The sequence below is a fragment of the Diadema antillarum genome, unplaced genomic scaffold, assembly GCF_040938485.1.
Source record: "Diadema antillarum isolate AM-2024a unplaced genomic scaffold, OU_Dant_1.0 seq00001264_RagTag, whole genome shotgun sequence".
In the NCBI taxonomy this organism is placed as follows: domain Eukaryota; kingdom Metazoa; phylum Echinodermata; class Echinoidea; order Diadematoida; family Diadematidae; genus Diadema; species Diadema antillarum.
Genome location: NW_027272046.1, coordinates 335,092 through 349,568, shown reverse-complemented (window position 1 = coordinate 349,568; position 14,477 = coordinate 335,092). Strand labels below are relative to the sequence as shown.

The 14,477-nt window shown below is 38.4% G+C and overlaps 1 protein-coding gene across 1 annotated transcript in view; it reads left to right on the top strand.

The window, feature by feature from the left end:
* Positions 1-2,631: 2,631 nt before the first annotated feature.
* LOC139745409 (B-cell lymphoma/leukemia 11A-like) overlaps positions 2,632-14,477 on the top strand; it is a 63,878-nt gene continuing 52,032 nt past the window's right edge. Inside the window, exon 1 of the mRNA XM_071655800.1 lies at positions 2,632-2,680. Within this exon, the coding sequence (XP_071511901.1) occupies positions 2,632-2,680 (49 nt within the window). The remainder of the gene's footprint in view (positions 2,681-14,477) is intronic.

The window sequence follows — 14,477 nt, the reverse complement described above, 5'->3', positions numbered from 1 at the left end:
TGCTCAGTTTTAGGTCCCCCCCCCCCCCCACCCCCCTTACCAAGGGAGGAACTTGCTTTCGGTTCATGTGTCAACATGATCAGTGGAGATTACATGTGAATGTTAAACAAACAGACGCATATGTGTACCTTTATATGTATGTATATCTTATGAAAACCATAGTTTTGAGGGTAGGTTGGTTTGTTTGTTTTGTTTGTTTGTTTGTTTTTTAACTCCAGACCCTGAAGGTGTCAATCTAAGTTGTTAATTTGGAAAAAAAAAAAGAATTAGATTACACCCAAAACAAATTTCCTATGGTAATTCATGTTTCCTGTCAAGATACTTTTGATCTATTTTTACAGTATTCACAAGTTTGCATCTACCCACCTGTTTTGCAGTTGTTCTTTGGAAACACTCAAAGTTTGTAAAGATACAATCATCAAGATCACCAGGCCTAACAGGACTACGTACACAATGCTATTATCACTCTTTGAGCAAGTTTTCTGTGTCTGCGTGCAAGGTATCTAGCAGTTGCATTGTATGGATATATTACTTCAGTGGTGATCAACAAGAAAAATGATTCTGATAGCAAGTTTTATAAGTCTGTGGGCAGCTCACACTTGCAACCAACCCGACTTCAGAGGCATCGGAACCATAGTTGAGGAGATTTTAGCATGCCCAAAGTGGTTTGTCAAGTGAAGAGCAATCTAGTCACACCACAAGGTATCACTTCAGAGTAGAAGGAGAATTAAAGGCTGGAGGAAGAAGAAGAAGACCAAAAAAAAAAAAACACAGCCTCAAGGTGATGTTCATCTAGCCCGGAGGTAAGAAGAAGAAGAAGAAAAAAAAAAGTTGCAAAGTGCACTCAGAGCAGGAGCATTATTGGGCATCGTAATGACGTTGTGATGATCATTTGGGAAGACAAACTAATCTGTATTCCAGACTTCTTAAGTCTCTAAAATATTGCGCTATCATACACCTCTGATTGAATCAGCAGTTGGACTGAATGCCATGTAAGCTGCTTCGCGGAGATGATATATTGTATGATCGGCACCTTTACTTTCGCATCTCTCCCCCACGTTCTGTCAGTCCTTCTCTGCTACAATCTTCTTTATATGTATATATTTATATATATATTCTTTATATATATTTATATATATATTCTTTATATATATATATATATATATATATATATATATATATATATATATATATATATATATATATATATATATACACACACATCCCTGTTCAACCAGTCCTATATTTTCACTTTCTATTCCTCTCTCCCTCTCTCTTCTCATTCACATCTCATATATCACTTTCTCATTTCCTACCTTCTAATGGAAACATGCCTGTTCTTGGCCAGAAGATGTATCTTGTCTATAATATGGTAAGACTCCCACCTGACATGAAGGTAGCCCGAGTATAACATGGATGAGTCTCTCATGAATAAATATTGGCAGAATATGTGATTTAAGCCCCTAAAAGGTACTGGCTCGGGTGTTTGCATTGGTTCAATCCACGGTGATGACTGCACCGCATCTCCCAAGATTGTTTTTTATTCCATCCAAAGTCATATATCCCCCCACTCACTGGCATTTTTTTCCCAAAAAAATGAACGAGTTGAATTTTGTGGTGATACCTGATCATAAAATATATTTTTCTATATATCTATCTATCTGTCCATCTATATCAATTGTGTGTAGATATGTTTAAGAGTCTGATTGAGTGTTTGTGTATTTATGTATATGTGTGTGTATACATTGATATTGATGTATATGCTTGTGTATATAGTAGTAAAGAGAGACGGAGTATGTGCGTACTCACGTAAACATGGCTGCATAATCTTTTTTGCTGTCATCATCATTATCATAACTGACTTCAGGCTTCCTGATGAAGCACATAATCAATTTAATCCCATTTGCTACAATTCCAAACAGTTATACTCACATTTCCAAGCTTGCAGAATATGCATACTACAATTACGCTTGTTTATTGATAGGAAGCTTTAGATACAACTCTGTCACAGAAGACAGGTCTTCCATTCATTAGGTGTTTCATGTGCCAGAATATGTTTGTTGTTGTTGTTGTTTTCATTGTTTTTTCTCTTTCCAAAGAAAGAGAATATCATTAGCTGTTTTTTTTCTACTCCCAGTTCTATCAATGTACATACCAAAAAGAACGTCCTGCATGAAGTAAAGTAAAAGTTTCTAAACACATCAGCATAGATGATTGCGGCTGATTGCTGAAAGATGTTCGTGTCTTGTTCCCATCTGCAGTCCCAGCTGCAGGGGAGGATGCTGAAGAGCTAATGGAAGGAGACGAGCCCCCCTGTCACTGTGACCTGCTGCAATGTGGGGACTGCGAGACCACCTTCATGCTTTCGGACATTGTCAAGTTCATTGTGCACAAGCGCAAATGCTGGAAAAAGGACCGGGAGGTGGCGACCAAGTTGGAGCCGGGGCAAGCGGGAGGATGGGAGCCCGCCCCTCCTGGAGCCGCTCCAGGACAAGGAGGGCGTGGCCTCGGAGACCACCGACACCAGCAGCACCACCACCACCATGAGCCCCCTAGAGGCCATCCTGAGAGCCGAGAAACCAAAGATCATCACCCCCATCAAGCGCACAGCATCACTGAGTCTGAGCCGAGATGCCCCCCTCTCCAAGGGCCAAGGAGACCCAGACAGACTCTATACCAGGTAAGGATGACATGACATGCCTATGTATGTATTTCGCAACGTCAACCAGAGTGCTGTCAGTATCAGACCTGTCGCCACAAAACCGTGATCAATTTCCAATATCATGTTTTCCTGGTAGAAGTTCTTCTTTTTTCCTTTCAAAAATTGCCCCAGGGCTTTCATAAAGGTAGTTCTGATTTGTGAAAACAAACATCGCAAATTGATCAAAACCTTCATCCTAAAGTTACTATTCCGCAATGGGTATTTGTTTGCTTATCATACCCATCTGGAGTGTCCCCAGTGGAATCCCAGTGGAATCAATAATCATCAACAAGTATGTTATTTACACCTTCAAATACAGGTTACACTTTTTTAATGTACAGAGCATGGACCAATTTTCATTTGAAATCGATTGTTCTTTTTTTTTCCCCCCTTCACATAGACTTATATCGGCACACTATCTGTCGCAAATTTGTCTCAATCGGCCACATCATAAGCATTAAGATGTCAGCCATACTTGGAACTGACGATTCATCACACAAAAAATGATTTGGGGACTTTGGTTCCTGTCAATTCATATACAGTCAACAGCATGATATCCAGCATCAATATCCTGAGTTCTTCCAGTTTAAAGGCACTGACTTCCCTTTCTGTTAATAGAGAATTTTATTTAATCAAATATATAAACTATGTACTGTGTATATTCAAAAAGTGGTTGTGGGAGTTAATGGATTATTTCATCACATTATTGATCATCAAATGATTAATCACTCCACAGAATGATGACCATATTGTCAATAGCATCCAGATTGTGACACAATCCAAGTCCTTTGTGGAAACTTGCGAAAACACAGTTTCTTTTCAAAGTATTTAAGTGAAAGAAAACTTGAATTCAGAATGGCTGGTGTCAAACAGTCAGAAGGTCTTGTTGATCCGTCTTTTTGTCAGAGCATGTATTATTTCATATCATGAAGAACATGCCTAGGTTGACTCTTCCTCCAAAATGCACAGTGGCTGACAGAATAGAACCTTAAAGTCATGTACCTTTACAATCCACCGTGCTGTCGTAGAACAGTTTCACATCAGATTGAGATTTACATGGGGACATTTTGCCTTTTTCTCTCCATTACACGCAGCTCCCTGACACACTTTCCCCTAGCATTTTGCACAATTGCAAACAACTGTGAACATGTGTAATCAAAATTTCTCAAATGTTGGAGCATGCTAAATAAATATGTCTAATGTAATTGATCCATGCACTCTTCTGGCATTGCCCCTTGAGCATACCGTCACCTGTCGGTCTATTTCTCTTCCTTGCTTTTCTCTCCTTTTCGTAAGTTCATCAATTTTTCGTCTGCCCCATAAAAACAATGTTATCGATTGGGCCAAACATATGGATAGATCATCACATAGTATATGTTTATGAGATGATCAGCTCAGCATCTTTCAATTTTAAGCCCACTGGGAATGGTCCTCTAGCTCATGCTCCAGACCATAGGCTGTGCACTGACCTGAACCACTTGCCAATTCTCTGTCCCTCTCTTCTCTCTTTCTCTATCTATCTGTCTATCTTTCCTCTTTTCCTTCATCCATCCCCCGGTGCGAGCCCACATGTTGCCAGGGAACTGGAGCATACACACTCCTTTGCTGGGACTGACCTCCCATGGAGCCCCGTGCCTTTCCCTCCGCTGTACTCCCCAGTGGCTGCAAGACTCCACTGACAGAGAACCTCTTACGAAAAGCTGTTCAAATGCACGCGAGTTCTCAGCCAGGTGGCACCGAGTGTGGGCGCCTCTGCTCTTGCAGCTCCCCTGATTTTTGCATTTTCCTGCCATTTCTAACCTCCTTCGGGAGGATGGGCGGAGGATGGGACGTGGTTGGATGAGCTCACCTCCGGAAGCCCTTCTTCCCACTTTTGGTCTTCCTCCTCCAAGGTTATAATCTCTCAGTGATATTGCAACTTTTTCTCTGACATCTCTCTCAGGGCCACTCATTCCCCATAGGACATTTACTTTATTGTTTTTGTTTTCACATCAAGAGGCGTGATTATAAGTTACTCTGTATTCTGTCGTCCGTGTTCATCACTATGGCAAATGGCAGAATGGCCGTGTAGGACACTCTCATGTTTTAGTTTTGCAAGTCCCCTTCATTTTGCACCTGTACCTGCTTAAAAACCTACACAGATATCGGGATTACAGTTTTACTTGAAATAATCCCTCTTTTCCCAGCACGTAACATAATCTCTCGAGATGTTCTGAAAAGAAATAGGCTGCACACTTCACACTATGGAATGGGTCTAAGGCCATGCGTCCAGTAACATAATGAAATAAAACTGCACTGAACTGAACAGTACGCAGTCTTATATTTATCTGTTTGACAACTGGTTCGGTTGAGTTGTGCCGTGTAGCCCCCTCCCACTGACAGATAGGCGGGCCTGAAAGAAATGTGATTTACCGATTGTATGTGTGTGATGCGCCGGCTCGGAGGGATGACTGGATCACTCGGCCAGCCACTGGAACCATGCTCCGCCTGCAGGGGCCCACAGGAATGGCCGGGATGAAAGGCATCACTGGAAGGTTTAGGGGGAGGGGAGGGGGAGAGGAGGGGTGGAGGGGAGAGATTATGGCCAAAGCCCAATTGTCAATAAGAACTGGTTTCAGCAAATTGGCAACTACATGGTGTTGAGAGACCGAAAGCTGTTTCTCGATGCTATGCTATGTTTTGTTAATCAAAGTCCTCTACAGCGCAACATGGAATGATCTTCGTATTCTGGCCCTGTATATTAACATAAAGAATTGTAACCGTATCATACTTTTTAATTTGATGACGTTGAAATTGTGGATGTCTAATAGCCAGGCATTTGAAGATTTGATACAGCAGTAAAAATGTATGTATAGATTTCACAAAACAAAGGGAAACACAAAAAGCTAAAATTAATTTCACTTTTCATTCATTACCAAACTTAACAATAGGATAAGGAGAGATATTCCTCTTGATTCTACAAGATTTTGAAATGGACACAGCGACATATAATGCACTGTGAATGTGCAGCATCTCTTCAAAATGAAAGTCATATATGATGATCATACATAGTAAAATTCTTTGTGTTAACTCTGTTTAGATAATTATGTGTTCTAACTCCACAGTCTTCCCAATCTTATTCATGAAAAACCTTGGGTTATTCTAGATGGTCTTGGTGCACAATATTCAATGAATATTGTAGGACTTTCTTTTAGAGAAGATTGAAATCTTCATGGCATGGAGACCAACAGGAAACAAAGAACATAATATGTATCTATCCACCCACTAGCCCACATGTGCAAAATTATATGATATTCATATGAACAGTATAGTACTAGCCTCAAAAAGAGCTATGAACAAGGGCTTGTGCTGAAACTTGACTGATAATCAACATACTGTCTCCAGCATCCTCAAGCATTCCCTTCAAAGTTTATATGAAAAAGGTAATCGGTCAATAATTTGAATATGTCAAAGACACGTTCAATTTGCCATTACATGTTATACCTGGTCAGGTTGAAGTTAAGTATTATTGTGAGTTTCTTTCAGTTTGTTGAAGAGTTGAAACAAACTCCAGACGTCCTATTTTTTTTAAAAAAAAAGTCTTATTGATCTACTTGATGGTAAAATTATGGACAGAGAGTTTATGTAGTGAAGTATGGACGTACACCTGATTTGTTTGCTGAATTGATCAGAACTCAATCCACTCTGTGATCAAATCATGGTTACAAAATACATAATGAAAGCCAAAAGCTACCACTGATCCAGATGATCTAGGTTAACTGTATTACTCACACTCATCTATTAAACATGTAAGCATGTGTAAGACTTGTTATTCAAACAGTGAATTTTTTATCAGTTGATCACTCTGTTGACAGAGTTTATACATACTTCTGCTGCTATCATTAATTCTTTTTGATGGACAGGCCTGTAATCACATTTCTGAATACAGCTTTATAATATGAAATCGAGTGCATTGTGATTACATAATGTCTGAATGCGTCTTTTGGACCATCCTTTTGAAACGAAACATGGACTACACACAGATTGATAATCTACGATGGAACATATGATGCTGGTATTACAAGTGGTTATGGAAATGCACTTGCATCCCTGAGCTTTTCAAAAAGATCTCTCTATATGTTTTACATGAAGTTGGCAGTGTATTTTGAGAAACCTGCTGCATGGTGAAATTCAGAATTTGTGGATATCTCATTTATTAACTTGCCAAGCCACCTCGTGACCTTAAATTCATTTGATACTACACCTCACCTCCGTACCGAACTTTACCAAATAAGCAAGATTTGAAGTGAAAGGACTTCTTTTTTCCCCCCTCCATATGACTTCTGTAACAATCAACCCTTCTCCCACATTTGGAGACCCGCTCATAAGACGTGTATGTTGCAGTGATTAAACCCACAAAGACGACATGAGGGCACGGTGAGGCGGAAGGGTCTGCGGAAGTCGGAATGTTGGCTCACGTCACGCCGAATATCCTGCCAGCACTCGCGTCAGCCCTGGCAGGGCTATCAGGAGACGTTGGGGGAGAAAATGATTGTAGATGACAGAAACTTGTGCACTTCTACCCCTTCAGATGGCTACTTAATTAAAGGCCCAAATCAACTCTTTTGATAACCAAATGTCATGTTTCGGGCACCAGAGAATAAAGTGTGCTAGCACCATGAGAGTGTTGATAGCTATTGCCACAGCATCTACCACTTTGTTGCATTGAAGCAACCTCAGTACATTTATAGTCAGAGCAATTGGAATAAAGGCAGTTGATTAGAAAAAAAAAAAAACAACCAACCTTCTAATGACCCCTGTCCCTTTTCATAAGGTATCCACACATGCACTTTCTTAATGTATCATGTGATAGGTACTGTATTGATGTTTTGATAGCATTGTCTCTGTTAAGTCTCATAACTTTAATCATATGGATTTGACTGTATGCTTTTTCATGACAATTTAAATCATAGTTTAGGTCCTTTGCATTTGAATTTAGTATGAGCATGATTAATATCTAATGTCTGAGGTACTGAAAGAGGTGCATTGAAAAATTAACATAAATTGTTCCCAGTCTTATGTTACAAGTCATGATTTGAAGCTGTTGGATTCTAGTTGATCTGTTTGTCCATAGCACCTACAGGAATGTATGATTTTGATAATTCAAAGATTATAGAGAATATATGATCTAACTTTAGAACATTCAAGTTGTCTATGCCATGTGCCAAAATGTATTGATGATAAAAAAACTAAAACAAGAAGAAACATATGCAAACAGAGCATGAAGTAACAGTTTGTGGATTATATGAAAGTAAAAGAAAGTTGATTAAAGAGATAAGATTGACTTGAAGTGAGACACAGTTATTTCTGCAAAAGGACTACTCTGGTTTACATCTTTGTCAACGAGATTGTTCTATTCATGTACAGAGCAAAAACTTTCATCCACCACCGACCACCATCCCTTCAAAAAGAAAAAAAAGACGAAAGACAAAATAAAACACTGTCAGATACATTGCATGTAGTATGAGTGACAACACTTTCTCCCTACTTACTCACTATTACAAATACTGACTTCTCCCTCCCCCCCCCCCCAACAAACAAACACAAAACTCACACCTCGGTTGCTTATCCCATGCCTTATCGCTGAGACCCTGCTTATCTGAGACATCAGGAATGGTCAAGGGGATGCATTTGGGGTTTTCCCTTTTGGTTCAGTCATTTGCATTCATTTTAAAGTGGTTACTTTTTTCCCCAACCATAAATGCTAGTTGTCCAGATAATTGTGCAGTATCATAAATGACGCACCCTTCCGGTGTATTTATTTTTCCTTTCTTGTTCACTTACCCCATGTTAAAGTCCAACAAGGTGTTTGATAACAGGGCAATCGCCCGCGCTCAAAGTCCCTAAGTAAGTGGGACAAGAAAGGACCTCGCATGGACATGATAAGGCAGTGACATGCACGCACAGAGCCATGTGTGGGGGGAATTTTACTCCGTCATCTTTGATGGAAAACCTTTGCCTTACTTGCAAAGTATCCATGCATAAAAGTCAGTCTTGTATCCTGAAGAATTGGTCAGTGTAATGAGTATATAGCAGACTTTCTTGGTCTATCTTTTGGGTGCTTGCTTATGCGATTATTGGTACATTTACATCATGTAATTCGGTACGCCATACCCTGGGATACTGTCGTAACCCGGGGTACGGTATTGTGTAGCGCCATCTTGTGTCCATATTCATACAGTTGTGCAATGTTGTCATGGCGACTATTTTCTCATCATCAGTGCCGGCATAAATCGGCGCGATGATAACGATCCCAATGCAGATTTTCCTTCCATGTCAACTTGTGTAATCTCATCACAATGATGATACAAATTTCACTGAGTATCTATTCAGGAATTCGTTATCATTATTTTTATTTACAGTTACGTTTATTACACAATCATTTCAGGTTTGAATAAATTTAGTCCATAATTTGAATGAATTTAGTCCATAGTAATGATAGATATCATAGTAATACCAAAAAAAATATTTTCTATATATTATGATTATTATATGATTATTATATTATAATAATTATGTTATAATAATGAAAACATTTCTAGACATTTTTTGGTAACCCAAGGTACAGTGCTGAAAAAAAAATAATTCAACAAAATGGCAAATTTTCATTTTGTACCCCAGGGTACCAAAATCTCCACTTCCTCACAGTTTTCAGTCTTGTGAAGTTTGAATGTGCACTTATCTAAAACACATAGCTTACATCCTGTGGAATGTTTTAATGAAGCTTTCCACACTCACAGTGTACATCTGTTGATGATCTTAACATCAGGTTGATTAATCCTTCATGCTTAAAAACAAACAAATATGACCCTGGTGCAGACCATTAGATGATGTAAAGGGGGGAGGAAACACTTTGTTGGGAAGAAGCATTAGCTAAAAAAATGGGGGGCAAGATGATTTTTTTACTTAACCCTTTAGCCCCCAAACAACTGGAAGTGTCCTACCAAATAATGCTTGATAATACATGATTATATATCAATACATATATATATATATATACACATATATATATATACACATATATATATATACATATATATGCTCCATAATTTTATATAAATGTATAATTTTATACATACTTATTTATAGATAAATCTACGTATGTGTGGGAGTGTGTGTGTGTGTGTGTGTGTATTATATATATATGTTTCATTGCCTAGTTCATAAAATCCCTGTGTAGTTTAAGGCTAAATTAGAAAAAAAAACATGTCTGTGTTATGTCATATTTTTCAAACTATCTAATTACAAAATAAGTTAAGATTCCGTTTCCCTACCAGTAAACTTCACACACACAGAAATAAAAGAGAATGAAATTAGAAGACTATGGTATCATGTCAAAGTCACCTGCGAGTCTGCTAGATTATTACACTTGATGCTTTAGAGATTGATTTTGAATCTAACTGAAAAGGAGACCTGCTTTTGATGACCCATCACACGTATCAACTTTTAATTGTTTTACTTTATATTAAAAAAAAGGAACAATAACAGAGAGAGGCAAGACATAAAGATACAGAGAGGGGATGGGAGAGAGGGGGAGGGAGAGAGAGAGAGAGGGGGGGGGGGGAAGGAGAAAGAGAAAGAAAGAGAGAATGATGGCAAAGTTTGAAAAAGACACATAATACACAGTCAGGGCCACACTTACAGTGGACAATATTGAAGCAGGCCTGGCTCTGTATCGCACTGTATCATTTGCACATGTATAAATACATGCAGATCTATGTTCCCTCTATGGTATGTGAACCTTCCCACATACATGTATCTGACAGACACTCGAGGCTAATAGCTATTTGATTCTTTTGCATTACACCATGCAGATATTTCTTCAACTGTATGTTCAAGGATCTTTAAAACTGATTCCTCCCATGACAATTCTAATAGCAAGACGTTGTAGCTGGAACATTGAATAAAGCATTATCAGTTTCTTTAATAGAAATAAACAAAAGAAAAGATCTGTGTTGGCTTGATGCTAGTCAGATAAAATACCTTGTAGCCTATGGCTGTATGAAATGATGTGAACTTACACTAGATTGTAGACTTTTTGCATGACTCCACATAGTCACAGATTGCAAGGCAAAGATAGTCGTTCACATTCATCAGTCATATTGCAGCTGCTCTGCATATTTTTGTAAAAATGAATGTGAACATTTGAAAAAAAAAAGAACAACAATGCATTTTTACAGAGTTTTGCTAAACAGCTTTTTGAAGGTAACTTTATAGAAATCTGTTAACCTGTACCTCTAGAAAGCTCTTAACTACCTCAAAAGTGCTCTTTGATTCTTGCATTCTAGAATATTATTTCATTTATTTACATCTTACAGAATGCACAATATTTGTTAATTGATTATGTACTTATTGTAAAAAACAAAGAGCAAAAACAGAAGCAAAGATCCATTATGACGTGAGGACCGATTGAATCGTACATATTTTTTTTTCAACATCGAAAAAAATACTGTGTGTTATTCTTGCAGTAAAACTACATGTATTTGAGTACTTGATATGACTATCTTTTCCATATATGTTGATTACAGCATCCACTGATGCCAATTCAGTAGTTCAGACACCTCTTCCATCACAACTGTGTATTGTATATTGGATCTGGGCGTCATGCTAATAAGGGGAGGACATTCAAACCAAAGGCCACGGCTAACAGGGTCATCTTAGTTCAAGAAGGAGATGCAGTATAGTTTGATGACACTTCTTGCTGTTCGGGATAATTGGCCGCAAAGATTAATTATCCTTTGTGGATAATGAGACCTAACGATGGCCATTATTTGTTCATCAAAGCACTTCATTATTTGGACGTTTCACATTATTGTGACCAAATATTAATAATCAGTGTCTTGCTGGTATAAGCAATTATATTTTGAAGACTTGTGAGGGTCCTCCTGTACAACAAAAATATCTCTAAAGTTATGGCTTTGAAAGAAATAATTAACTTGGTTCTCCCCCCACCTCTCTTTTTCAGTTGTGTTCTAGACTCCAGCTTTTATGATCTTCCGAATGGTTGAACTGTATTAAATGCTACTCAATATAACATGATTGATTGGTGGCAACATTGAGTATATTCTCATATTTTCTTTAAGAGAAATACGTTGGTTCCAAAATGAACACTGTAAACACTGCTTTTAAAGTATTGTGTGCATTCAGTCGTTGGTAATCCAGTGCTCATATTCAAAGGTGTGTTTATTCTATGATCTTTCTTGTGCAGTTAACTCTTACAAAGTGTTACTGAAGTTCACAATCATATTCTTTGTAGGGAGGAAAAGTATGATAGCAGTAGTGAATGAATATCATCTTCATAGGTACAAGTACATGTTATTATTGATTGCCACACATATATTTCTAGCAGACACTGTGGAATGAAGAATAAACCAAAAGTCATTACAGTGTATTTTGAAGTACTTTACTACATCTGTATATAGTGTACAGGGGCGGATCCAGGAATTTCATAGAGAGGGGGCGCCTTTACAAAAATTAAGGGGGACACACGCACACCCCCCCCCCATTTTTTTTTGGTTTCTTTTGTTTTAGCAAAAAATAAAGGGGGGCGTGCGCCCGGTGCGCTCCCCCCTGGATCCACCACTGGTATATGTGTGATTTTAAACTGGTGTCCACAAAATAGCCCATGGATGTTACAGCTTATTGATTTATGTGAAGATGGATATGACTAGAGCAGGTTGGGTTGGCAGTGATAGACAGATCCTCTGATGTCTGACTAATCTCAAAATATGCCGAACTCAGATGAACAATCTCACAAAAATATATATATCAGGGGGAATAAAAGAAAATTTGTGAAAATTTGCCGGAAAGTAATGAAACACAATCCAATGGCCTCACAGGATGACGTCATGTAATCGGCCCCATATTTTTGTCCCAAGAAAAAGTCATAAAAGTCTGGTCCAATTGCTTTTTTATCAAGTTCTTGCTCCCCAAATATGGCAAATTGAAAGCATGCTTTGTGAGCTGTGTCTGCACAGGTTATACCTCATTGGACAGAGCTTACCCTGGGTCCGCCATAAACATGACAATGCCCATAGGAAACGGCAGCAATAGCCACATCACACAATCAAAGACCAGAACTTGACCCTGGAATACTGTGCTATGTGTGAGTAAATGCCTGATATGCGGGTGTAATTCTAACATGTATTCAATCTTCACAATCAATGCGTACTCACATCTGGGGCCATTATTGTCCTTAAAAAGGGTGTAACAGATTGACATTTTCTGGTAGGAAGCAGCATTACAATCACAGTTTGGAGTCTAATATCTACACATCCATTTCCAGAGATGCATTGTCTTTAACAGCCATGATGAAGACTACCTTAACCCATTGAAGACGAGTATACTCCAGCAGGGTCTATCAAAATGTGTTTTACAACAAAATAAGCCCATCCTTAACTGGTTAACTTTGAATTTGTAACATTTGAGCTTAGACATCCATAGCCTTGTAACATATGCCATATATACATCATTATGTAACATCATTATGTTTGACCAGCATGATAGTTTGCAAAGCAAGACTTGTGAGATACTCCCAAGAGTGGTAAATTTGCAAATAAGGAGAACTACAGTGACAGAATAAGAATAAGTATCAGCCCTTTTCAAGAAGCAAACTTTGCAATTTCCCAAATACATTACATGTGGGATTCACATTGCATCATATTATGTGAAGGCGATGTTTTGACTTGTTAATGATTTTGTTAGCACCAGTCAACTTGTGAAACTCACGTCAATATATGGCATATAGAGTAGGTATGCATTGAGGCAGATTCGCTTGTGTCAGGCTAACTTCAGATACATCACTAGATGTTCAAAATTCATTTACATCCAGAATGTCTTTCCCAAATGCTTCTGACTTGAAATGTTACAAAGATTTTACTTTGCTTGTTTGCCAAAAATTGATGATAGCGATCTGAGGATTGCATGAACATGGACCTTGCTGGTAATAAAGGAGCCCCCTTTTATAAAGCACTTGTTGTCTCATATAACCAGCACCAGCTCAATTCAAGAAGATAAAATGACAAAACAAAATGGCAGAGAGTTCCATATGGTCAATTCAAAATTAGAAATGATATAACTTTGATGAAGCTGCACATCATGTTATCTTTATCAAATAAAAAAAGGTGCCTTGTGGATTTCCATGAAGAAAAAATAAATGATAATCTTGGAGGGTGGAGGGATATCTGATATTTCCAAGATGCTATCTTTGAGTATTCGTATTACAGTATTATGTACCTTATCGCACCAATAATGTTCAACCTGACTGAAGTTGTTCGGCTGCAGTGTTTAACCAAAGCTGGACTTTGTCATGGGTGTTCATGTGCCTTATTATCTGCTTCATGGTTGGAGAATGTCACCCTTGCTGCAGAAGATAAGCAGTTATAATATCAGGAGCTCAGAAATCAGCAATGAATGAAATGAGGGTTCTTTTGCCTGGATTACGCTGCCTGTATCACGGCAAATGAATGTCTCGAGCTACTGTCATCAATCACATTCAAATTGAATAGCAAAAAAAGGGGAAAAAATCCAAAGTAAGGGAGAAAAAAATCAGTATAAAATATTCAGAAAGAGTCCACTCTCGCTCTTTGTTTCTGATCTGTACCTACTTAGTCTAATGCTTAGAGAATGGAAGCAGGGATCAGTATGGCGTGTATTTCATGTACGTGCGACCGGTACGAGAAATCTGGAGCACTTTGATCAGTGGCTGGCCAAGCCAGCGCAGCGCAGCGGCAGTGGC